The sequence below is a fragment of the Nilaparvata lugens genome, chromosome 1, assembly GCF_014356525.2.
Source record: "Nilaparvata lugens isolate BPH chromosome 1, ASM1435652v1, whole genome shotgun sequence".
Taxonomy (NCBI): domain Eukaryota; kingdom Metazoa; phylum Arthropoda; class Insecta; order Hemiptera; family Delphacidae; genus Nilaparvata; species Nilaparvata lugens.
The window spans coordinates 80,237,688-80,264,668 of NC_052504.1; the positions used below are offsets into that span (position 1 = coordinate 80,237,688).

The window sequence follows — 26,981 nt, forward strand, 5'->3', positions numbered from 1 at the left end:
ATTATATTTCTTCATTTTTGTAACTGATTGTTCTCTTTTGTCCAATTAGAATTGGAACCGTTTTGGGCGTAGTCTAAGCCTGTGGTACTTTTCTGTAAGTTGTGTAATTCTGAATGATTAAATAAATGAATGAATTAATAATTGTTATAATAATATAAAGTAGGCCAATTCGATGTGGAAACATTTGTTCAGAGTAAAGGAAGAATCTTGAAGAAAGGCACGCTTGGTATGCCAACTTGCAGTCTTGGTCCTGTAATAGCTTGTTGAACTCTTGTTAGAAATGGGCGCTACTTCAACTCAGCTCTGGAAATATGCAAATACATTCCAGACACTGGTGTTTGTTAGCTATATATCGGGTGGGATTTGTGGTGGGGGGGGGGGTTGGTAGCTGCCATCACTCCACAATCTCCAATCCCCCCCCCTCATTCAATTCATTAATTTCAATGCTTCTCCATCTATTTATATGGCTCAGTTAATGAGATCATCCTCTTCTCATTCCATCCTCGTGTTAATGTTCCCTATCATTCGATTCAACTCTTGAATATATTCATTTTAGTTATTTCGACATGAATGTGTCTTGAAGTTTATAGTGTGTATTTATATAAGTGTAGGAATGGAATATTAACCTGGAAGTGAGAATTAGTGATAAAACTTCATCTCAATATTAAATTTATAATTTTGAGTGTATTTAGGAAGTGGCATTGGGTAATACGGCAAGGCAGAACATTTGATTCTCATTGGCAATAATAATCATGAGAATAAATTAATCGATTCATATACAGTGTTCCATAAAAGGTGTTTCGTATCAGTCTATTTTGACTGATTTTCTATAGTGAGGTCCTTGTTATAATGGCAGTGTTTTTTTGGCAATGGTATTGCTATCCTTGTCTTAGCGCTATCTCTATCTTGCTTTTCTCTGTTGCCAGATCGTCTTTTAACAATGCAGAATTAATGACTATTAATTATTAATAGTAGTATTATTACATCTTAATTATGAACATTCATTATTAAATTATTGAAAAATATAATTTTTTACTTAATAAAATATGATTGATTATTTTAACAAGAATGAACAGTTAATATTACATCAATAAACCTGTAACAGCTACCGTCCTATAGAAGGCATTGACAAGACTGAGGATCGGCAATGTTGTTCTCCTATCTTTCTCCACTGCCATTATAACGTGGAACTCACTATAGTTATTGAAATGTTTTTAAAATTTGAAAAAAAGATAAATCGAAAACTTTAGAAAATTTTATTGGACTTTTTTGTTGCAAATTCCATTTAGTATCCATGGTTTCCGGCTGTTACATCCCTTCCGTGGATGTGTGAGACATGTCGAATATTTTTTCTTTCGGGACTTTGAAACTGTAGGGTTCATATTTCGTAATTTTTTCTTGAAAAAATATTCATAGTATATTTTTGTTGAGGCGCGTGCTTTCATACGTACGCGTGCGTGTGACAAATCGGTGCATTGTCTGGTGTTGCATTTTTCAGTGCACGGCTGCAGCTTGCAATTGCCGGCTGCCCCATTATATTCACCGCCACGTTGTCCATCGCCCATTTGCTCGAATTGAGCTATTACATCAATCTTCTCGTCACTACCCTTCTCCTTCTCTTTTTATGACTTCACGTCTCTCCATGCCTCTTCTTTCTTTTGCTCCGTTGGTCACTCATCACCTGTGTTTTTCCACGTACTCTGGAGCAGTCAGACTGGAGTGGGGAGGGGGAATAGTAGTACAAGCCCGTGCTTTCCTATAGAAGGAAATACGGCTCAATGAAAAAGTTCACCTCTAGAAAAACATAACTTCATCCTTATTTAGAAATATTGAGTGCAATTGCCTTATCCTTGCTCTCTTTACTTATTGCTATCAACTACTTCTTTGTCCTTGTTTCCCTTTTTTTCACTTCATCTACTTCTTTCTTTCTGTTCCTCTTATTTTTTCCATCGTCACTCCTCTCTCCCCCACCGTTTTGTCTTCCACAAACTTATTTCCTTCCTGCACACACTTTTGTTACATTCCTCTACTTTTTCACTTTCATTTCTTTCTTCGTCGGACACTTTTTTATAGCGAAGCATAACAGGTATTCAAGAACTTTGAGTCCAGCACACTGGCTTCAAAAGCACCATTACACTACTCCTCATGTATATCAATCAATCATTGATTTTATTCAATTCAACACAAAATACATAAAGGAAATCAAAATACAAAGAATCACAATCAAAAATAAGTTTTTAATCAAATACAAAAACAGGTTTCATGGTGGGATGTGCTGAAAAGAAAAAAAGGAGGAAAAAATGTCACGTTTTTCGGAGAAAATGTCATGTCTTTCGGAAAAACCTAGTTACCTAGCCAACTATGGTTTCCCATATAATTGGCAGGCAGAGGGTATAAGAGTAAGGAATGAATTTTCTACTGTATTTTAATTTTTGTAGTGAAGGTGTGTTGTCCCGGGGGGGGGGGTGCTAGGAGCTTTTTCCTGCCATCTTCATGTCTTGAACCTCATAAATCATTTCGTGCAATAATTTGATTTTGCGATAGTGAGACCAGGATGGTTACAGCTTACAGCAAACCGAAACAACATTCCATTTGTGGCAACTAATTTCCGATGACATGTATTTTGTTACGATATTTCCTGACGATCTTGCTCCTGCAACATATGGTGTGACATTCGTTGGGTGTTTGCGATTATGTGAGGGCGAGAGAGGAAAAGAATGATTTGAGTGGAAAGGAAGAGGTAAGGAGTGTTTTGGTAAGAGAAAAAAAAATAGAGATGGAATGTGTGTTGAAGGTAGAAACTCTGAGATAGAGTGACACAGAAAGACAGGGACAGGGTGAGAGAGAATGAGATTACGAGAGAGAATGAGTGAGAAAAAAAGAGAGAATGAGTGAGTGCGTGCGTGATTATATGAGAGTGAGTGAGAAACAGGGACTGCAGATAGAAACTCTGAGATAGAGAGATACAGAAAGACAGGGACAGAGTGAGAGAGAATGAGATACAGAGGGAGAATGAGTGAGATATAGTGATAAAGAAAGAGTGAGTACGTGATTATATGAGAGTAAGTGAGAAACAGTGACTGACAGAGATATGATTGGTGTGCTCAAACACACCTAATATTATATTTCAGATGAATGTCCTGAGATGGCTGGTTCAATAATATTACAGCTACTCATCTCCCGGCTTATTACATGATAAAATACAGATTGCATGAGTGTTTGTTATTGGTTGGATCGGGGGCGAAGGGGGTGTTCAACAGTAGGTCCTTATTTTTGAGACCGCTCCGACAGCGGTGCAGCTCCTGAGCCCATATTTGGCGTGAGCACGTGATGTTTAGTTTTCGGCCACGGAGAAGGGCCCTTCTCATGTTGTCGTAGTGGTCCAGTCTTGCCAGAGTGTATTCAAATGTATTATTATAATGGAGGAGTCCCCTCCAGAACCCGATAAACCCGATTTAATGGACTTGTACCGTTTGTTCAGTTGCACTCAGCACGCACATCAATAAATATATTCGTGTTCTTTTTCTTCTTCAAGTCCTCTTCCTTACGTTCCATCCTCTTCTACTTATCCTCACCTCTTGTCATTCAGTTAAGCTTCTTTCTCAATCTTCATTCTTCTCTATGAATTTGATCTCTATTACTTCAACCCATGTTGAAGATGAAGTATCATCTTATCAGTGTTGTTAATCCTGGATTTTTACTTTATTAATTAATTGATCATCATTTCTCCACATCTTTTTCCAATTTAACCGATGAGTTAACATCTTATCAGTGCTGTTAATTCTGAATTTTCACTTAATTCATTGATTTATCTTAATTTCTTCACGTATTTTTCCAGTAAATTATTAATGCTTGATTCAATCATCCTTTGGTTAATGAGGAGTGTTACTTTAACGCATGTGTTATTGTTATACATGTGTTATACATATTTACTCATGTGAGAAATTGTGATAAAATGTGATGAAATGTGAGAAATTGGAGTGCGGAGGCAAGGGATCGAGATGGTTGGAGAGGCAGGATTGAGGAGGCCAGGGCTTGGTTTGGGCTGTAGGGGCATCGAAGAAGAAGAAGGAGTTATTGTTATACATTGTTATGCATGTGTAATGTTTTATATATTACCAATAATCTTTCTCAATAGTACTGCCCCCTTTATGAAATCCACTCCCCATTATATTTAGTGTTTATTACTTTTTCCCAATAGTGCCCCACTTATTTTCTTTAGATTTGTTTGTTGGTAGTGGGAAAGATGATATGATGAGAAATGAATGAGTGTTAGTGGTTTCATGCCAAATAATTTGGGAAACATACCTGAAAAGTTTTAATAAAAACTTGTAGTACCCTTTTATCAAACATTTAAAAACTATAAAATATATTAACTACTAGTCGTTTTTAAATGTTTTAATAAAAGGGTACTACAAGTTTTCATTAATTTGAAAGTAGCCCAAATAAGTGAAGTTGAGTTTTTGAAAAGTTTTTTCTATTCTTCCTTGTTGAAAAAAACTTTTCTCTGAGAATAGTTCCTTTCGGGATAAAATAAAGTTGACATGAAAGTGATGGATGATTATTTACCCATTATTAATTACTCTAGGTTGACAGAGTTTTCATTTATATGAGCTGTATGATAACATCTGTGGTTTGAATTTCAGTAATTTATTTAAAATTTGTTTGTTCCAGGTGCAAAGGCTGGCTCAGTATGAACAATACCTGCAGACATATATAACGGACAGCTCTCTACAGCAGCAAAGCAATGAGGAGCGAGAGAATGCCGCCAAAGCTAAGGCCAAGGCCAAGCAGGTCAGTATCAAAATATAAAAAAATCTCCAAAACTTTGTTTTAAAATAGTCAAAATAATTTTACGAGAATTTATTCCTGACAGCATCCTAGTAATTCATGAAAATTGACTTAGCCTTCAATGAATTAATCATGAATTAATTTAACTTCAAATTTGAACTTTGATTATTTGATCTTTCGAAATAATTCAGGAAATTTGTATTTTCTTACAGGAATTATACATATTCCAAGAACTTAGTGGTATTGAAATTAACGAATCAACAATTTGAAAAAAATGACAGAACATCTATCCTGAGCAAAGATCTAGAATTAAGATACATTTCTTGAAGTTCTTAAGCGTTTTATTCCTCAATGTTTAACTTTCGCTGACCGTGGTAGGCTGTGCAGAGGCTAAAAATAAACTTTTTACTCGTGATATTTTTCAAATGAAAAAGTTTTCTCAGGAAAACATTTTTTTCTGATCATTACTCAAATTTTCGGAACAGAACATTTCAAATTCGGTAAGAGATAAATCCATGAGATTTAGAGGATACATTCTTCATGGTATTGTTGATCTAGTAACACAAAACTTTTCTGAAAATATCAATTTTTAAGATAGTTATTCAATTTACTAAAAATAACCAAAAATAACTTTTAGTTGAGTTATTTTTGGTTATTTTTGGAAAATTGAATAACTTTTCTAAAAATTGATATTTTCAGAAAATATTTTGTTTTCTTACATCAACAATACTATGAAGAATCCATCCTCTAAATCTCATGGATTTATCTCTTACCGAATTTGAAATGTTCTGTCCCAAAAATTCAAACTTCAGTCGCTCATATCTCGAAAAGTAATGATCGAAAAATAATGTTTTCCTGAGAAAACTTTTTCATTTTGATAGCTTGATGATATATAAATCGAAAAACTTGGAAAAATATCACGAGTAGAAAGTTTAATTTCAGCCTTTGCACAGCCTTAACAACGTTAGTAGACAGAACTACCTTTCTTTGGGTATTGAAAACGTAGGACTACATTATTTAACTTGATATTGTATTTCAACAGCATTTCTCCCAAGTCCCAATCAAACATGCTATTTTCCTTATAGGGCTTCTACAATTCTTAGAATGGGAATTAATGAGAAATTGCATTTATTCAAATTCTAATTGATGAATAATTTGGATTTCTGTTAAATAATAATTATTGATGGAATGAAATAAAATCCTCAAATACCCTTTGAAATATAAATAATATAGATCTCCCAATCCAAACTTGAAATTTCGTACTTGCTACTTCAGTGCTATCATATATCAGCAGCAGCTCTCTGTCGCTCCTCATGTTCTCGTTCGCTTTTCTACATTATCCATTACGACATACCTCCCGATTCGTTTACGACATATTATCTGTCAGGTAGTAGACAGCGGTTCGTCTACATTCCTTGCTTTTTGTACACATCCAATTTGAAAACGATCTCAGGGGAGGCGGCGACAGGCTATATAAAATTGTGTGATGGCGTCTTGCCTGAAACCCCTGATGCTGTGACCCACCTGAAGTGATGCAATCATTCTCTCTCTCCCTTACACACACTTATTCCCTCTCTCTTACTCTGAACATCTCACTCACTGCTGACAGGTGATGGGACCTTTCTGTTGTAGGCTTGTCAGATAACACAGATAACCCATCCAAACAATTTCACGTCTCTCTCACTCTCGATTGCCAGACAATCGCATATCACAGAAGAACATGGAACGTCGTTTTCTACCCACATAACCATTTCAGAGGATGAAAGCAAATAAAAAAGAGGCAACAGCCTATTTTGTGTCCACACGCTCATACATGATGACTGATGTTGGATAACATGTAGGAGGCTTATTAGTAAATAGGAGACCATGTAGGAGGCAGCATATAGGATGGATGATATATGGCATATCGAAATTACTACTTGTTTATGATTTACATTGAAGATTATTATTTAATCTTGTTTGCCGGGAGGGATGAGTATCTTGATGTATAAGAATGATGGAGCTTCTGGATTTTGTTCTGATCAAAGTTGAAAGTTTGAAATTGAATATTATTTCGTGTACTATCAAAAACGTGATTATAATGGGGTTTTTGATCGGGTGGAACGATAACGATCCTGTTCTCTTGTGAAATTTTATGAATGAGATAATAATAATAATAATAGGAAGATCGAGTGACATCTGGCTGGCTCAGGTCTGGTGTTATCTCTGTTTTCAGTTTTCTCTGAGTTTTCTCTGAGAAAACCTGAGTTTTCAGGTCGCAACTGATCAATTTCAGGGCCCCTGACATAACCTAACGTCTGCTTTTCAGGCAGCCGGGACCAACGGTAACGTGTCCATCCGAAACATAATGAGATGAATATTTATTATTACCATTTATTTTTTGAATTGACATGCTTGTTTACAAAACAATTATATTTATTGACTATATTCAATTATATTCAATCTGACGTTTTGTTGAACAGCAGTCAAGAAATGTATTGTAGTATCCAAACAAGTCAGTTCAACATTAAAATTGAATTACTAGTATTTAGTACAATGATTGATAAATTATATTATCCAATCCAAATTAATTATACAATAATATTATCTCATGATCGCTACACGATCAATTTTATTTGATGATCATCCATACCTGCATGAGAAGGATTCAGTGAATAGTGTGAAGAATAAAGTTATCCAAATATTTACGTAAAACGAGTTGGCCGACAGAAATTGTTATTGGCTGGATCATTCACAATTCACTACCCATTATACATCACCGCCCACCTTTATGTGAAATGTGAGGGAAGCACTTGTTTCTTCAGAAGGTGTAACGCTGGCCAGTGTACCATGAAGCTCGCTGTTGAAAAAACAACGTCTGAAGTTCACTGTTCTTGACTAGCTTGTACAGTGTAAAAATCGAGTAAAAATATAACTATGATAGCAACAGAGTATTACTTTTTGATGTTCAGTGACGCATGGTGTTGTCTACTTTGTTGTTAACAATGTTGCTGATGTTGTTGTGTGCTGTTGCTGATGTTGTTGTGTGTTGATGTTGTTGAAGGCGGTGAAGCGTGGACAGGAGGAGAGTGATTTGGAGCGCATTCAGGACATCTTTCCCAACGACGATCTACACCTCTATGATAAGGATGTGCTCACTATGGTCAGTATAATCAATCGGCATAATGATAAATCATAGTCAGTATTATGCTAGTTGGAAGCTTATTGATATCTTCAGTCAATCAAACTTCATTTACTCACTTTTTCTCTGGAGTACTTTTTATGAATTCAAATTGAACTTGAACTACATTAATTTGAAATGAACTTGATGAAAAAATTATATAATACAATGAAGTACTGATATGTTTAAAACATTCTAAAACTTTAATACATTTCAAACAACTAGTTTTTGCCTACTTTAACCATTTTCAAGTTTAAATGTCTTTTAAACTTGAAAATGTCCAAAGTAGGCCGAAACTAGTTGTTTGAAATATTTTAAAGTTTTAAAATGTTTTAAACATATCGGTACTTTATGTTTTTATATTGTTTTTATTCATTCTAATAAAGTAGCACATACAAGTGAAGTTATTTTTTGAAATAAACTTTAAATTGAATTACTGTCAATTGTCATACTAGTGTATTCTAGTGAAAGGGAACAGATCAATGTTGCTTTATTATCTGAAAGTGCTTGGTGGATACAGATAAATAGTAAGAGTACAACTCAGTGTATGAAAACGTAATGAGAAGTGCAGAAACACTATACCGAATCAAAGTGTAATATTGATTGACCAATCACAATGCCAATATTTGTCCTATTACTCTGTTTTCTCTCTGTTTCTAATAGAATTAATTTAAATTATTATGAAGCAGAATATTGGAAGGCATGATGTTATGAATGAAAAATATAAAATTAAAAAAAATCAGGATGAATCAGAATCCAGTCGACTTCGCCAAAGGAGCAGCTGAACTGTATTAATGAATATGAACTCTATTAATGAACTCTATTTATGAACTCTATGAATTAATGAACTCTATTAATGAATAGAGTTCAGCTGAAGGCTATAAATTTCATTACGATATCTCAGATTTATATCGTATATCTCAAAAGTTATACAGTTTATGAGTCACTAGTAAAAAGGTGGTCTAGTGATCATTCAATCATGAGAAATTTAATTTCTACTCTGACATAACTGCTAATTTACATTATTGGACGTTATCAAAGAACGATTTAGAATTCTTAGAAAAACTTTCTGCCTTGAATAGGTATTTTTGTTCAGGGTAAGTGCTAAGTGACATTGACAGTTCGTTTATACAGGAGGGTTATTAACCGTAGGCTATCCCGAATAGAAATACGGATTCTAGGTAAATCTAGAAGTCACCAGTTGCCGAAGTATATGCAATGTTATACATGAAATAAACTGTAATAGATTATAGATTGATGAATAGATTAAGAGCAAGGAACTGTTGTTGGTGAAGTGGATAAATACAATAAATACCGTATATTACTAGAGTGAGATAACGGTACTGGGAGTAACCTCTATTGATAAATAGGCTACACCGGCTTCAGTATTGCAGTTTTACTACATTGTCTTCAGTTGGCCTTCTATTGGAAGTGTTCACTGTTTTTATTGTAAATCTAGTTGAACAACTTTGATGAAGTACCGGTGCTAGAAAGTACACACCTTCAGTTTCCAGTTTCACTAGTTTTTATGTTAATCCAGTACAAAAAGGAAAAAATTGAAAGAATATCGCTTACATAACTTGATTATCTCAGGTTCATTTTGCTTTCACGATATGGGTGATGGTGAAGACAGAACATTTTCATACAGCTTCAATTCTGTTGATTTGACGAAGTCAAAATATTCCACTTTCTATATAAACAATACTGCAAATTATTGCAAATACAATTACATTGCAGTATATCGAAACATATTAAGTCTTAGGAAATGGAAGCAAAGGGTTACTATTCAATTCATGTAATTTGAAGGAAAAAAATTCCAATTTTAAAAGCAAAGGATTACTATTCAATTCATGTAATTTGAAGGAAAAAAATTCCAATTTTAATTTAATTTTTCTAGTTAGACAATGTGGTGATTTACGAGTTTGTGTTGCTTGAATGGCTCCAAATTTTCTTAAATAACTCAATATTATTCGTTACAAGTAGTAATTAATTAATTTAATAATTCAAGCCATCTAAATTCAAAATTTATAGTTTTCATTTTTGTTTTGGACTGAAATTTTATCAAAATTGTACACGTGAAATTCTAATCTTATTTCGGACTTTTTCACCTATAAATTTGGAAGAAAAATAGCACAAGGACTATCTTATTATTTTATCTTTCAATGTTATTACATTAGTGTCATTTGCATTGTAAATAAATAAAAAAAAATATTAATTGGCCAATTTTAAATTATCTCATAGATTGCCCATTGCAGATAGATCTATGTGTTATGAAGCCTATTGTAGCCAATGACGAATTAATATTCTATTATATTTATATAGTTTCTTCAATTTATTATTATTATTATTAGTCGTCAAACTCCCGAAGTGGAAGACGCTGAGTATCATTCACGATCGTTGATTAGATTTGGTGTTTTTCTAGTTTGCCCACCAGCTTTTCATTTTGAGTAAATGCAGCATTTTCTTTCTTCAATCGATCTTGTTCAAACTCCTGGAGCCCCCACCTCCGAAATAATTTCCCAAGTCTTTAATTTATTAGTATTAGAATTTTGTTTTCCATTATTATTAATTTAAGTGTGTGAAGTAAATTGGAATTTTATTAATATTATGGATTGTTGTGATGTTGTAGAGGATGAAAGGACTGATGCGCAAGCGCTCAGGCACGGCTGCGCGCCTGACGCGCGCGCTGTCGGCCAAGTCGCTGCGACCCGAATCGCCGCCGCCGGCGACCGCAGTCGCGCCGCAGCAGTCGCAATCGCGACGCCAGTTCGTGATGGAGGCGCCCGTGCAGCTGACGGCCGGTGTGCAGAGCCAGGACCGACATCTCTTTCTGTTCGACGACCTCCTGCTAGTGGCCAAGGCGCGCTCTGGCGGCAACTTCAAGCTCAAAGTAATTACAAAATATTTAAAAAATATACTGACAAAATTAAACAAAAATAAACGAAAATAGCCGAGTGAAGCAAGATAGACTATAATGATAATGCTAGTATTTTACTTAATATTTAAAGTTGTGTTTCAGTCAACAATCGTTCTCTGAAGTAACTATATTTTCTTGATTTAGCCCACTTCATTGACTCCACTGAATAACAATAAAGTGTCATCAGAAAAAGCGATTGACACACCATTTTTTAATTCTAACTTGAGAAGATCATTTATGTAGATTAGGAAGAGAATCGGCGATAGGACTGTTCCTGTGGAAGACCGTAATCAGTGAGTTTTACACACTGTTTATACAGAGTTGTTCTTATGTTTATGCAGAGCTGGTGAAAAGTTTGGAAAAAGCTGGATATTTCTTTTACAAGGGAAATTTGACGATAGGTTTTATTAGGGACCCTAAAATACTTTTCTGCTGCTTCAAAATTTTCATCCTCCATCTTGGAACCGACATTTTGAATCAAACTTCATTTTTTTTAATGGAAAGGTAGACCTCTGATACATGATTTCGATAGAGAGTTTCAAGAAAAAATGAAAGGTGAAAACTGCACATCGACATCTCAAACCGTTTCAAAGTTATTCTCATTTAAAGATGATCATACAAAAATGAAATAAATGAGTACATAGAAAATCTAAACTATCTGTTTACAATTTTTTAAGTGTTCAGTTAACACTTCTATTTAACACTTGTAACAGAAAAGTTTGATCTGTCTGATATTTAATATACTCATTAATATCATTGCATGTTTTTACGATTTGTTAGTATCTTCGAATGTGAATAACTTTGAAACGGTTTGAGATATCGATGTGCGGTTTCCGCCATTCAATGTTTCTCGAAATTCTGTATCGAAAACATGTATCATATGAGGACTACCTTCGTATTAAAAAAATGAAGTTGGATTCAAAATGGCGGTTCCATGATGGCAGGCAAAAATTTTGACGCGACAGAAAAGAAGATAGGTTTTTTCTAATTCGAATAGGATCCCCAATGAGACCCAACGTCAAATTTACCTTGTAAAATAAATACTCAGCTGTCACATACTTTTCACCAATCCTGTCGAGACATACATTATTGCAGTATTGCTGAAACAGAAATATTGTAATTTTTCTTTATAATACGGTACTTTCTATTATCATTTAATTGGTGAAAAGTGTGACTAATGTATGTTGATGAAATAAACATGTATTGTATTGTATTGAAGGACAAGGTGCGCGTTTCCGAGCTGTGGCTGACTGCGTCGCCCGCCGCCCTGGACGATGTTGCCGAGCTGCATCGGTCGCCCGACACCTCCTTCGTGATTGGCTGGCCAACCACCAATGTCGTCGCCACATTCACGTGAGTCACATTCAAATGCATTTATTGGCTCAGAAAATAATACAAAAAACAACGATTTCACTCATTCTATTAATAACAAAATATTTAAAAAATCGAGATTTGAAAAAATTGAATAGACTACTTATATGAATATGAATACTCTACATAGAATATTCTGAGCTCTTTTAAAACATTAATCGATTTTTCAACAACTGCACGTCAAACATTCTTTTTTATGTACTGAAAACTCATCGTGATCAAATTTCAATATCGAGGTTCTTGTGGTAGGTACTCAACTGACCAAAAATTACATTATTTGACGTTAATAATAGGCTAGTAGTATACTACCCATAGGTGGTTGTATTATTAATATTATCCTAATAATAGTTTTAATAGAAGTATGATTAGGGTATCTTGACCAGTAATAAGTTATTTTGTGCTCATGCAATCTAATACAAACTAGGCTGACAAATAATTTTTGAATAGTAGCGCTCATCGAATTTCCATCTATAGTGAGCTCCACGTTATAATGGCAGTGATAAAGATAGAAGAATAGCGATGCCGATTCTCTTCATTAATTAATTATATTTCAACACTGTCAAAAACATAACTGGCATCGTTGTGGACCTAGAAAAGTATAGTACTACCGACTTTGTCGAATGATAGACAAGGATAGCTAAACCAAAGTTGATCAAATACTGTCATTATAACGTGGACCTCACTATAGCTGTTTACCCTGTTGTCAATATTTGCAGTAGCAGAAGTCTTCGGGGTGAATTACAGCATTTAATTTGGATTTTCGTTTAGTAATAATAATAATAATGCTAATTATTTATTAGCATTTGAATAATTCCAATATCTCAGTAATTTCCATCTGTTAATACAAACCACTTCATGTGTAGTTTTTATGTACAGTATTCCGAAAATATTGTTAGTTGGGTCAAAAATGGAGAAATTAGTAATAAATAGATCGAGCACGTCGCTTTTTATAAATGAATATGACTGTCATCTCGCGACTCCAGTAATTATTTAATCCATTTATTGAGTAGAAGAGGAGCATTGAATTGAAAAAAAGAGAAATCTTATAAAACTGAGCCTAATTGTGACTAATTTGGTCATTGACACGTTAAATTATTTATTTCCATATAAATGTAGGTATGTTGAATATATTCTTGTATATTGTAGATTTGGAGATGTATTATATAGATAAAGAGAACATTGATTCAGGGCTGGAATTGACATCTTATCTTGTACGAAGATCTGGAATAATCCATGTTGGAAATCTAAGCTTGGAAATCAATTTAGTAGTATGTTTGGCTTTATTTTTGAATCGTGGAAACGTTGAAACAGTTGAAAATTGTGAGGGATGGGAACGGATGTTTGGGCCACCTGTTTCCTGAACGCATTTCACACTCTGCAGCTCATCTTTTCCCCTTCCGTTTTGCCACCCCACCTCTTGCCGTAACTATGTTCAATTAGGCACTTGTCCTTGGCGAAAACCAACTAAAACTCTTCATTATTACATCGAAAAGTGTTTTTGGTCAAAGATTTTATAGTTTGTTTATTATTCGGCTTTAGATTCATTTTTCTTTTCTAAGGGGAGTTAGTTTTCAGTTCTCATCCATAAAAAGTGAGCTACGATTCTTGGTGTAAACTTGGTGTGGTTTATTTGATAATTTTTCAATTGAACTGTAGATTAATAGAAAATTAATTACTCAAGAAATGAATCTCAATAAAAATAAATTAGTATTAGCCTATTAGCATTGAGGAAGTAAATTGATATTTAATATTTCAATAATCATATTTAATATTTATTACTTATTTTGTCTGTGCTATTAGCGTCTCAGTACTCAAATTTATCTCAACATTGATGTTTGTCTTGTCTATGAAGATTTTGCTTCACGATTGCCGAATTGAAAGAGGAGCTTTCTTCTCTGCTCTATGAAACTCCCAACGCGCTCCATTATTATTTTACGTTTTGTGAGATCGTTTCTGAACCATTCCTGCTAAATGTTGAATGCGTCGACCGTCCCCATTGATTCTATTATTGAAATCTCAAGAAACTGACATTTTTAAATGTGTTTTGTCCTTTTGATAACACTGCATACAAACCTTTTTGTAATGTAAGAATAGTGTCTGTTTTAAGCATTGTGAAGTTTTGAAGAGATCAAAGTCTTCCCGGCTTTTTCAATTTCACAACTTTTTCTCTGAAATCGCACAATAACGCTGATGGAAATAAAAGAGCTCTGCACAAATCGGCCTAATATTACGCTCAAATGGTCAGCTCGCCTGTTGATAAGCACGTAACTACAATATTGCAGTCTAGACTGGACTCGCACATGTTTCTCGACTCTTTTTCTTTCTCTTTCCGATCAGTCTGTCTCTCTCTATCAGGATTGTATAGTCCTCATGGTATTACAATAGGAAATACATAGTAATTCTTTCATGTGTAGTCGTATACCTAGCTCACTTCACCATCCTGCAGCAGGACTCCTGCTCTCTCTAATCCGAAACATATGGCTCTGAATATTGTCCCCGAGTGGCCACTTGTATTATTGGCGAGTTTGGCTGAATTCAGGCTTTCTGGGAAATGACAACGTGGAAGCAGGTTCGTAGACTGCCTGTCGCCAGCGTTCACACTTGGTTGATAATGCTTAACAGATTTATTCAAATCAAATCCTGAAACACAGTATGTGAGCAATGCTTGAATGAATGTCTAAACTGCTCATATCTTGCAGATTCAATAGGATTCCCATAGTTTGGGATTAGTTGGGAATTTAGCAGACTGCCTGTCGCCTCTGTTCATCCTTGGTTGCTGATGTTAACCATAATTATCATTTTTGGTACTAGAAAAGTGATGAATGAAAGAAGGACGGAATGAATTTTCAAGCTATTCATAGTTCCAGAACCAATAGATTTACTAGGATTTCAATGCCCTCAGTCTGTGTTCAAGATCTGTGAAAGTGTTTCCTGTTTAAATTTATTTTCGTTTCCTGTGTAGTTTAATAAAGGTTCTCATCTATTTCTTTTATAGGATTACTAGTATTCTTTATACTTAATAGCCCTGCAGAAATAAATTAAAAATATGATTCTCATCTAAATCTACGAGGATACACGCGTATACGAGTAGGCTATTACTATTACTCCAATATTCTGAAAATCGGGATTATGTCTGAATGTTGATCAATTTAAATGTTTTCATTTTTGAATGAAAGAGTTTGAAAATATAGCCGGATTGAATTTAATGTTCTGAAAGTTCCATAAATTCGACTTGTATTGGGAGATATTCCTCTTTATTGGGAGACTCAGTTGAGAGTAGGGCACTGTATATGTGTATGATGTACATTTACATTTACAGCATGAAACTGTAATTGTCATCTGGGAATAAACTCGTTGAAACTTAATCAATTCAAGCAACAATATTTTCAGCCTTCCTTGTTCCAAATTGATTAATTCTTCAAATAAATCAGCTATCAATCCTAATTTGCTTATTCCTAATATTGATGATGATACATTTTCTAAATTCTGTAAACTCCAATAATTTGTAGTGACCTATCATAATTTTCTGTGTGACTGCTTGAAACTCCTGATATCATTTAGGCAATGCTAATTATTGATTTCATCATCATCATCATAACAATACATTATTTTATTTATTGTACTGTGACAGGAACTTTCAAGTTTTCCAATTGCTGCCAATCTTGTCAAATGCACACCTCTGTTGATATTGACAAGAGTTGTGCGCTTGCGTAGACCGGTGCACATTCCTGATTGTAGCCGGCAATTTTGGCCGCTTTGAGCCGCACGTAATGCAGCATGTAGCATAGCATAGCAAGGATGCTGCGGCCATTGTTGTGTGCATATTGTCGCTCAGGTTGTTGACCCAACCCTATTTGCCTTATCACATTAGCTAATAACATTCCGTGAGCCGAAAAAATTGAATGAGGCAAACTCACACCACACAAGTGTTTGAACAGTTTTTACACAAACATTGTTCGCCAAGGATGTTTAGCTTTCGCAACGTGTTTCCTCAGATTTGGTTTTCTCTGTTGAGGAGACATCGATAGTTGGAATATAAGTTTTATTAATATTGTATTAAATTCTAGGAAAGATCAACAACCCAAATAATGTAATACCATTACTAAATACGAGTATATCCTGGCGTTTCAGCTGTTCCGCTCGTCAAGCTAGATTAATCACTATTTTGTCTATAAATATTACACACATTTACTTTGTGGAAATAAATTTGAATTTGAATTTTGAATTTGAAATATGTATTTACTCATGGATAGAGCACAAGATTTCTTTTTCTAGCAACGCCAATTATTAACCAAAAAATTATTTATTTATTATCTTGTAACACTGTTGTTAATTGGTGAATTGGTGAATTTAACCATAACATTCAAAATAATACTTTTGCTTTCAAGTCTTTCTCAATTCACTTTCAATTTTCTTAATCATCCTCTATCATCACATCTTAGATTACAATTGTTTTGTAATATTTTTTAAATTTGAATTGCTTTTGAGGATATTGAAGAAAAATCAGAAAATCTGGTCTAGTCATAATATACTCGGAATGTCCAATAAGAATGCCGCATAAGGAGCGACACAAACTCCTTGGTAAAACTCCTTGGATGGATGTAGCTTCAAGTAAGCAGTAACTTTATTATGACATGGCATCACAAACTCAGGAGGCGTTTAATATTTATAAAATATAGATGCTGAACAGGCCAATAAAAGCTTGTAAGATGATGATTATTATAGTGATGATTATTATAGTGATGATTAGGAAGATGATGCTTATACTTTCTTTCTCTTCTTTATTAATCTCCATCCATATACTCAAAGTATCTTATTTATTTATTCCTCATAAATTACAAAAAATCAATAGTTTATACAATTTTCTAATAACATATTTCATTAGGGCTACCTGACTAGTTGAAAAATAATACAAAAAAACTTAAATTCATAAAATACAAAAAGAACTAATTTCGGATGTTTAATCCATTTTCAATGATTTTCCAACTAGATTATATACAATATTCAATGCAATAATGAAATTATTAAAAAAACAACATTAGGAACTACTTCCCCAAGAGAGCAATCTTGAGTTTGGGAAAGGAACCGGCAAGTTGTAGCTAATGATCCTCTCTTAGTTTTTCTCTCCCAACCCAACCACCACATTCCAATTCAAACCAACATTAATCGGTATTGACTCTACTGATGTTGAAAGAACAGGATGACACCCTGCAGTTCCGCACCCAGTGGGATGCTGTATTTGCTACGAAATCTGTTTTCTAGGAAGGGTATGTCCCAATAGCCTAATAGCCGCCATTTCACCCCAAAACCATTAAATCCAAGTTGACTTGTGTCTTCTGTCAGGAAGTAGTTAGTTCCAAATCCAACCACTAGTACAATCCATCACGATAAATCCGATAATTCTGTATCCTTTTTGTGGCAAAGATAAGCGAAGACAGTTTGAAAGCGTTGTATAGGTGTCGCGCCAAGCGACAGGCGACAGGTAGTCGTCAGACCGTGTTCTATCGGTCTGCAGACGGTCTTGTCTCCTCCATAACACCAGTATACCTATATAGTAGGCCTATACTACAGCGATATTGTATCACAACTATACCTATACTATAGTATAGTGCTGTATTGGTATGGTGCAGAATGGACAGACGACGAATTTGGTAGGTTGTTGCTTTCACTTGCATACGCACACACGCACAAGCGCGCGCGCACGCCGCCAACCCTTGGTTTGTATTGTTGAGAGCTGAGGCTCCGTGCCCGTAGACTGGCACAGTCCAGTTCAGTCACCCCTTAGCTGTGCTACAGTGAAAATGTCCAACGACTTGTGAGTTGGTGTTGGTTTTCGCACCTGTTCTTTCGCAATTGGTAAATAAGTTTAGAGTTTCTTGAAAAAAAAAATAAAAGTTTACAGTTTATAGAGAAAACAAATCTTGTATGTGGAGAATAAGTTTAGAGTTTCTAGAGAAAATAATAAGTTTAGAGTTTATAGAAAAGACAAATCGTGTATGATTTGACTATCTGTCACCATGTTGGACTGTTGGGGACGCGTTGAATCGTTCTACAAAGTGCAATTACTCTCGTGTATATTATCGCCACCCCGTTGTGCGACCGATTTGGGTTCTGTGCCTGATTGTAATGGGTAAGTGTTTTTTGTTGGAATTATCGTTTTTTCATTCTTGGGTAGTTTATGTATACCTCTATCAGAGATAAAATATAAGTCTTATATCTGCTCTCTGCCTCTACTGAGGGTATTTTTCTACAATATCTATTTGTACCGTGACTAGACAAGTACCTCTGTGATTGATTGATTGATTGATTGAGTACTTTATTTATGTAGATTACAATATATAATGGCTTATACACTCATAATAGCTTACAATACAGCAAAGTTTTAGATGAATTTACATAGCATAAACTAAGAAATTAATTATTGAACTGTACAATGATATAAAAAAAATCAATTTGGAATAACTATACAAGATAATATTGTAATGCATGTACATAAATTGGCGGAGCTTTGGACATATCAATGTCCATTCTTGGAAAGAATATTAAAAATATCCTTCCCAGTAACTCTCTACCAAGAGATCTGAGATTGATGGTCATTAGTGGACATGGACGTATACAGATAAAAGAATGGGATCATAATTATATTATTTGAAATATAGAATTTTTAATTTTGAAATGATGTGTTAGTACAGTAGTCAGTAGTTGAAATGGGAATTCTTTTCATAATGAAACATTAGTGGGAAGTAACTGCTTACTCTTGATATTATACTGACATTAAGTTACAATCAATTGGACAAAATGCAGTGAAGTTTAAATAAATGCATGAACATATTAGTGCTTAATCATGATTATCTCAATTAAACGTTAAATATGAAATAATAATAATAATCTACTACTCTCTACAAAAAATAGTTGAGTTAGTGACTTTAACTTTAAATCAGATATGACAGAAAGAATCCTTAATTTATTAAGGAAACAGAAATATTTCCTTACTTTATGCTATAATATAAAAAATGAATAACATCCAACAATAAGCAAAACCAGTCTCTAAATTCCTATAAATCAGCATTTCCTCGAATTTTCAGATTTTCATGACAAGATTTCGACCCAATTTAAAAAAAATGACGATGAAACTGCATGTCTTTTTAGTTTAGTACTCATACTTAAAAGGACGTACTTGGATGAGGCCACAAAGTAGAAGGAATCTGTTCTTACTTCTTTGTGAAGAGGCAGGCATACGTACTTGGGATGGAAGTATTCAGAGTTACTTTTGAATTAATGCTTTCTTCATAAATTAAAATTTACTTTTGGACTTCCATTGAAAAATCATAGTATTCATATAACTTTTCAGTATTTAAGCATTCGTATAGCAGTAAGCTTAGGTTAAGCAAGTTCATACAGAACATTGGGTAGTGAAAAATTAATTAAGAGAAATGTAAAAACGGCAAAGATTAACTATTCAAGATTAACTAAGATTTAGCTAAGATTAACTATTTGAGCAACTCTAATATTACTGATGAATAGTCAATGTAACTTATTGAAAGTTAAACATTGCATGTTGAATTGAAAGATTCCATAATAATTATGTTGAGAACCAATTATTATAAGCAGGGGCTGTTGTGAAATTCTCTTCAAACTATCAGCAGATTCTCTTCAAACTGTCAGAATTTCTTATTAGTAACACTGATGTTTCTCATTTGACCAATGCTGACAGTTCCAAGCGTATTTCACTAAAGAGCGTTGGCTATGTATTCCTATCTTTGTAACTGCTGTAGGAGGTCAACGACCCCATAACTTATACAGTACATGTATTCTATATGTAGACTCATAATGAAGACAGAAATTCTACAATTATTATCGCAATCAAATATTGGAATAAATATATTTATCTGTATGGGAAACCACACTTATATAAAATGTGTCAGGTAAACTAAATAAGGTAGGATACTGTAATACAGGCTACTATAGTACAGGTAATACAAAGAACGAAGTGGTAACAAGGAGCGCAGTTACTCAAATGCCTAAAATTTAAAAAAAATTCGAAGAGACTCCTCTGTTCATCTTCTTACTATTCTGAATGAAAATTGAACCGATTCCTCAAATTGAAGCAAATTTTATAATAATAAATGTTACACGTTACACATTCAAGCATTGGAAATTAAAATCGCTTTACCAATAATTGATTACACGACTGTAACTTCCAACTCGCAAATAATATTAAAATAACGTCCAAGAAAATTAGATGGTTTGATGTCATGTCTGACATATTCCAATTGGAAATATTCATATTAAAAATGTATATCAATAGTGCAACAGATCCTCAGTTCCTGTTGATTGAATCTAAGTTGCCATTCTCGCGGTTTATTTCAAGATTGAGAAAGTTGGCTGCAAGATTGAATTTGGATGTACTGGTAAATGTTATTTGAAATTAATCTAATAACTAAATTCTCAATATCAGTTTTTTGCTTCAATGTTGTACGCTGATTCTAGACCGATAATTTGTTAGTTGATTGGTAAAATGCCATGGAAAAAGTATATTTTGAAACATGAACTTCCCTTCATCCTATACAATTAAACGAACAATTTCTGTTCATATGTTTGTATTTTACCGGATCTTGAAAACGGCTCTAACGATTCTCACGAAATTCAGAACATAGTAGGTTTATAATATAAAAATTCGATTGCACTAGGTCTCATCCCTTGGAAAACTCGCTGAAGGACATTAAAAGGATAATTATTATTCATCCTTGGAAAAACAGCTGATAATAATTATTTCGTCGTCTGTTGATGATGGAAGCAGGACCTCCTAAATACCAAATTATTTAGGAGGTCCTGATGGAAGTGAGTGAGCGAGTTCATGTGTGTGGGACTGTGTCGAAATTATGACTCAGCTGTTGAACTTTTGTAATCATTCAATCAGGTACTTAGTGCCGGTTGCAAAAAAGCCGGGTTATTGTTTTTTAATCCTGATTAATTCCCGTAGAACCATCTTTTTGAAATGGTCTTCTCTAATTTGGTTCACGTGGAATTATTCAGGATTGAAATTTAACCGGCTTTTGTGCAACCGGGCCTTTGTGAGGGAAATTTTCTATGTTAATTCTTCCGGGAATTAATCTCAATTCATTGTGATTAGATAGAACATTTCTGTATGAACTATGCATATTATTATAATTTCTTCTTTCGTAATAAATTTTTTATGCTTTTGTACTCCAGAACGAAGTTCGGTTCCTGATATTATTAACTTACTAAGGAAACATTACTGTCTTGATAAAAAAACCACCTGATCTGAATTTTCCCCATTCAGTAACTATGAAAGATAAGCTTCAAGACTAGAGCTGCACGGTTACCCATGCAAACGCATACCAAATCAAAGGTTATGTAAGACTGTAGACTTCTTATCTGTGAATTTCTATTGAAAGTGAGATCAATAGAAATCAGTACTGTATTTCACATAGAGAAATATTGTAGTTCGGATACTTGAGTATAAGTGAATGAAAGGTTATTACATTAAAAATAATTATTACATTTGGAAGTGAAGACAAGAATATTAGTGAGTTAATCATAGCATATTGTATAATTAGTGCGATTCCTCAAGTCTAGTGGTTTAGCAGTAGTCAGTCCTCTTCAGGCAGGTCATTGACCTCTTCGTTCTCCAAAATGGGAGGTTCCTACCATTACCTCCTTGAATTGAAATCTTGGAATCACTATTGTTAGGGATAATGTCATTTTAACGATGAGAAAGGAAGGGTTTATTCTGGGTTTTTCTAAACTCGGAAATGACCTGGGTTTTTGTGGGTGGGGATGTGTAATTTCGTTCGGATTTCCCGTACTATGTACACAATAGTGTCTATTTAAAGATTAGGGGTGGCTAGACTTCATGGAATTGTAGAGGGGTGGGGGTGAAATTGCACTGGGCTCAGGTGGCATTGCTCTTCAGTTGGTCAGTTGAAGTTGAAGTGTCTCAGGAATAAGTGGTGATGGTTATCAAGTGGTTTTCCCTTGATTGAGATCTGTGGGTTTCTCTTTGGTTTTCTCTAATATTTACAATGTTGTGCCGAGTGCCAATTCAGTAGTACATACATCTGTGCTGAAGTGAGATTTGTGTAAAAGTGTCTGTCTCCCGTCGCGATTGTACTAGGCCTACATTGATTTCTATCACAGTTTCAATAATCCGAAACTGGCACCTTTTGCCATGAAGTGGAAGTTGAATTTCTTGTAAGTGCTCCACTTTCTTTTCAAATTCATTAGTTACTCTTAGTCAAATTTGAGTGTATATTAAATGTTGAGGGATTGAAAGTTCGATTTAAACTTACCTTAAAATAGGATATGATCTCAATTCTTGTGTGAATTTAATTAGGCGCGAAGCTTTTAGTACATTAAATGCATCAGTTATAGCTTAAAGCTGATACATTTTGTTTGAGTTTCAAATGAGTTAATATCAATTAATTAAATAATTCTTTATATACAATATTAATTTATAGTGTTGAACTTCAACCACAGCTGTTAAGCTATTGAAGCTCTTTTCTCTTTTTTCCATCATGATACTGTTTTCCCTGATAATTACATTGTATAAACATTTGTAAAACATGTTGTGAATAAAATTTCTGTTACATTGAGCTCAAAAGAATTATGATTGTAGCCATTCATACATAGATTCCAAATGAATTTATTGACTGATACATAGTCCCGAAGTATTTTATTTTGCAATCAATGAAATATGCATTGAGTTTTCCTAGTATTCATAGAAAATGCACTTGTAAACCGAGTTCGTGTTTTCGTGTATTTGGATATGTTTTAAAAAACCTATCCTGTTAGCTTTAAGCGGCTAGATTATTGAGATGATTTCAGCAAGTATAGAACTATAGTCTCATTCAATTCTCACTACATGAATTTGAAAGAAAATGAATGTGTGTCACTGTTATGGATTTTCGTATGACGATCAATTTTCATACATTTCTTCTTAGTACATTAAATGAGGTCTATATCCGAGCTTTATGCTGAGTTTAGTCTACTCGATTTACCGATGGTAGATCTGATTTTAATTTCTGATAGATGATCCGGAGTATTTTATTCTGCAATCAATATCAATTAAAAATGCATTGAACTTTCTAGTATTCTTGAACGAATGGTGTTCCGAATCGGGTTTCCTGTACTTCTTTCATTCTTTTCATATTCGAGTCCTTTAAATCATAATAAGAGACTTTCAAAAATAAAGAAACTTGAATTCTTGGGATCAGAGCTTTTTTGGTATTGTTCATCACTCTCCCTATGATTGTTTTGAGGGTTCAAACGTTCTATTGAAAAAGTTGTCCAATTGTTGGAATACGAGGAAATATCGGTTCGTAGAATATGTTTCAATCTATACCTGGATTCTATTCTGGGTCTTTTCCATGAAAGCACCTTTGTTCAAACTCAACTGTGGAATATTCTTGTGCAGATTCTTAGAAAAATGTGTATTGTAGGGAACCTTTTGTCTAAAGTTCAAAATTTCTGGAATAACGCTCACGTCTACCTGTGTACATGGATGTTGTTGTCGAATTGACAACCTTTTATTATTTGATTTTTAATTATTTGAACAGTTTTGTTGATCCGATTATCGTATTGACATGATTATTCTGTAGCTGGATAGAAATAAAAACTATTCATTTTTCAGCAGGTTATTGTTCAAAGAGTTTCGAGCGAAACCTTTGTTTATTGTTCCAACTAGGTTGAGCACGTCAAAAACACCTTGGTATTAAAATTTGATTAATTGTCTAATTGGCTAATTAATGACAATCTGTGTTATTTGTGTTATTAGAAATTGATCAATTACAACTTACTAGTTAGTATTCCTACACAACCTTACTATAGAATCTCTAATCTCATTTCCTCAACACAATCTGTGTTATTTGTGTTATTAGAAATTTATCAATTACAACTTACTAGTATTCCTACACAACCTTACTATAGAATCTCCAATCTCATTTCCTCAAGTTATCTCATGTTCCAAGTGTTTATATCAATAACATTTTGTAGAATTTTATATCAATCATACATAATTCTCAATATGAGACCTTCGGTTTATTTAAAAACAAAAATTATATCCACGATTATTATGAAACTCAGTCTTATAGGTTTTGGATTATCTGTATTTTCAAGCTACCGATGATATATGCTTTGGATATATCAATATCCAAAGTTCATCTGTAGATTACTTGGCGTCAAATTCCTTCGATATATTGGATACTGTATAGAATTTGTAGAAATTTATGTAATAATAGAGGCACTTTACACTTCACTTTTATAGGCTTTTATTGATTTGAACTTGAAAATGGCCAAAGGCCGAAACTAGTTGTTTGAAATATTTCAAAAAAAATGGTACTTTATGTTTTTATATTGTGTTTTCAACAATTTATGTAATGTATTTTCTAATCGTAATGGTTATATCATCACAAATGACTGAATTATTGAAGATATAGTACTGCATATCCTCCATTTGAAGTACCATACCTTAAGTCATTGAAATTGACTCAACGGCTTAATCAATAGTTTAGTTGGATCTCTGTTTTTGTTTTGTAATCTTCTGTACAATTCTTGTTAATTTATCATTGAAAAATACTGACATAGAAAATAAATACTACATATAAAATACCAACTGAATATTAAAGATACAGTAATGCATAACATTCATTTTTAAGTCTTCATCTTGTAATTGAAATTGACTCAACCAATAGTTGAGTTGATCTTTGTTTAGGTCTTTTAATGCTCTGTACAATTCTTGTTAATTTATTATTGAAGCAGCATACAATAAAGGTGTAGTTATGTAATGAACCAGTCATGCACACCTGACTCGCATCTGCAAGTATCTCATTGCAATGAGCTGCTCAACATTCAACATTCGAATCACAATACTCGTGACGAAGATGCTCATGAAAAATGTCGGCACCCTCCATCTCTTTCCCATTCTATAATTATGCAAAAGAGGCTAGGCAACAGCCAAAGACAATAGAATGACTGGCAATTGAATAATAAATTTACTTCTTCTGCTACAAGAAGTGTAGTACATGATTGGAATAGTGTATTCGACCATTTTTATAAGCATATTTTATTGGTCAGTTGTCAAGCCTATTCTGTTTTAACAATATTGTTCGGGGTTTCTTATGTTCAACATGAATCTTCTTCCATGTCGTTTATAACAAACCTATTGCGCCTAGTACTGAATAAATGATTTTAGTTGAATTTTAGAAAATGTTATGTTCTAGAACTTTTTTCTCAAACTAAATCAATAGGTATTGATGATAGAAAAAGTCATAACATGTTTAATGAAAATCTCGTTTTCGTTGAACCAATATAGTTTTACAGTATAAATACCTATAGTGAAGTCCACGTTATAATGACAGTGGAGAAAGATAGGAGAACAACGTTGCCGAACTTCGGTCTTGTCAATGCCTTCTATAAACGGTAGCTGATACACGTTTATTAATGTAATATTAACGGTTTATTCTCGTTTAAAATAATCAATTATATTTTATTAAGCAAAAAATTATTTTTCAATAATTTCATAATTAAGATGAAATATTTTGTTAATCATCCAATTATATTAAGCGAGCAATTTCTGTATTTATATATCTGGTTATTTATGTTCAACGGATCTCGAAAACGGCTCTAACGATTTTCACGAAATTCGTAACATAGTAAGTTTATGATATAAAGATTCGATTGCACTAGGTCTCATCCTTGAGAAAACTCGCTGAACGACATTAAAAGGATAATTCATCCTTGGCTGAAACAGCTGTAGATAGTAGAAAAGTGAGTATGTGAAAAATCAAAATATCGCATCCCCGAAATTCATGACGTATAGCCAGCTGTGAAATATAAACACGATCATTTTAGAGAATTGTGTTCTGTTTATCAATAAATAAAAATAACGAGCGAAGCTTAGTGCCCCGAAAATCTGGCAACAGAGCTAAGCGAGAGAGATAGCGCTATTTGCTTTGTTGAATGATAGACAAGGATAGCAATACCATTGCTAATCCAACACTGCCATTATAACGTGGACCTCACTACAGTGCCTAATCTTGTATGTCCTCTATCTCTTTCTCCAACTGGTTCATACAATAAGGTCTGCTTAAATTTTTCTACACGACTTTTCACTTTTCATGTAAAAAAGTTGAAAAAGTGTACTCGTAATTTCTATGATAATCAAACAATTCAAGTAGCCCTATTAAATACTTTATTAGAACATATAATTATTAGTCTTTCCACCTCTTACTTTTATAGTACTTGGCTAGGATTCTAGGTGTGATCGTCGGTTTCAGAAAGTGACCACTGTTTGTCTCATGTTTTGTAGTGCGTTTTCAGCTTTTTCATGTTTTGCGTTTTTTCATGTTTTTCAGTGCAAAACATTCAGCGTGGGTCCGGACGAGACAGCAAAGGACTGCATCCGTTCAGCACTCAGCCACCTCGAGATGCGCGGATTGGACCCTTCTCAGTTCCAGTTGTGGGCGAAAACCGCCCGCGAAGAAGCTCCCTACCCACTCATCGGTGAGTTCATCTTCAACAATATTTTTTCAGCTCTAGGTTATCGTGTTCAGTTGTATTAAATACTTTATCAATGGATAAATTGACTGAAATACGAGTCTGATTCTAAGAGATTAGTAGCCTACTTAAATATTGAATCATTTTTTAAATTACTGTACAACTAATCTAAATTGATAACAGAGTTTCTCAAGTCTTCAAATGTTAGTTGATAGTTGTTGTATT

General features: G+C 33.9%; 1 protein-coding gene and 1 long non-coding RNA gene across 2 annotated transcripts in view; both read left to right on the forward strand.

The window, feature by feature from the left end:
- LOC111049360 overlaps window positions 1-26,981 on the forward strand; it is a 443,105-nt gene that overhangs the window by 405,972 nt on the left and 10,152 nt on the right. Inside the window, exons 8-11 of the mRNA XM_039444636.1 lie at window positions 4,675-4,794; window positions 7,835-7,933; window positions 10,581-10,841; window positions 12,088-12,221. Coding sequence (XP_039300570.1) covers window positions 4,675-4,794; window positions 7,835-7,933; window positions 10,581-10,841; window positions 12,088-12,221 — 614 coding nt within the window. The remainder of the gene's footprint in view (window positions 1-4,674; window positions 4,795-7,834; window positions 7,934-10,580; window positions 10,842-12,087; window positions 12,222-26,981) is intronic.
- Window positions 12,787-26,724, forward strand: LOC120355892. Its single transcript, XR_005573861.1, has 4 exons — window positions 12,787-12,797; window positions 19,764-19,768; window positions 26,029-26,035; window positions 26,615-26,724. It is a non-coding gene; the product is annotated as an uncharacterized LOC120355892 (long non-coding RNA).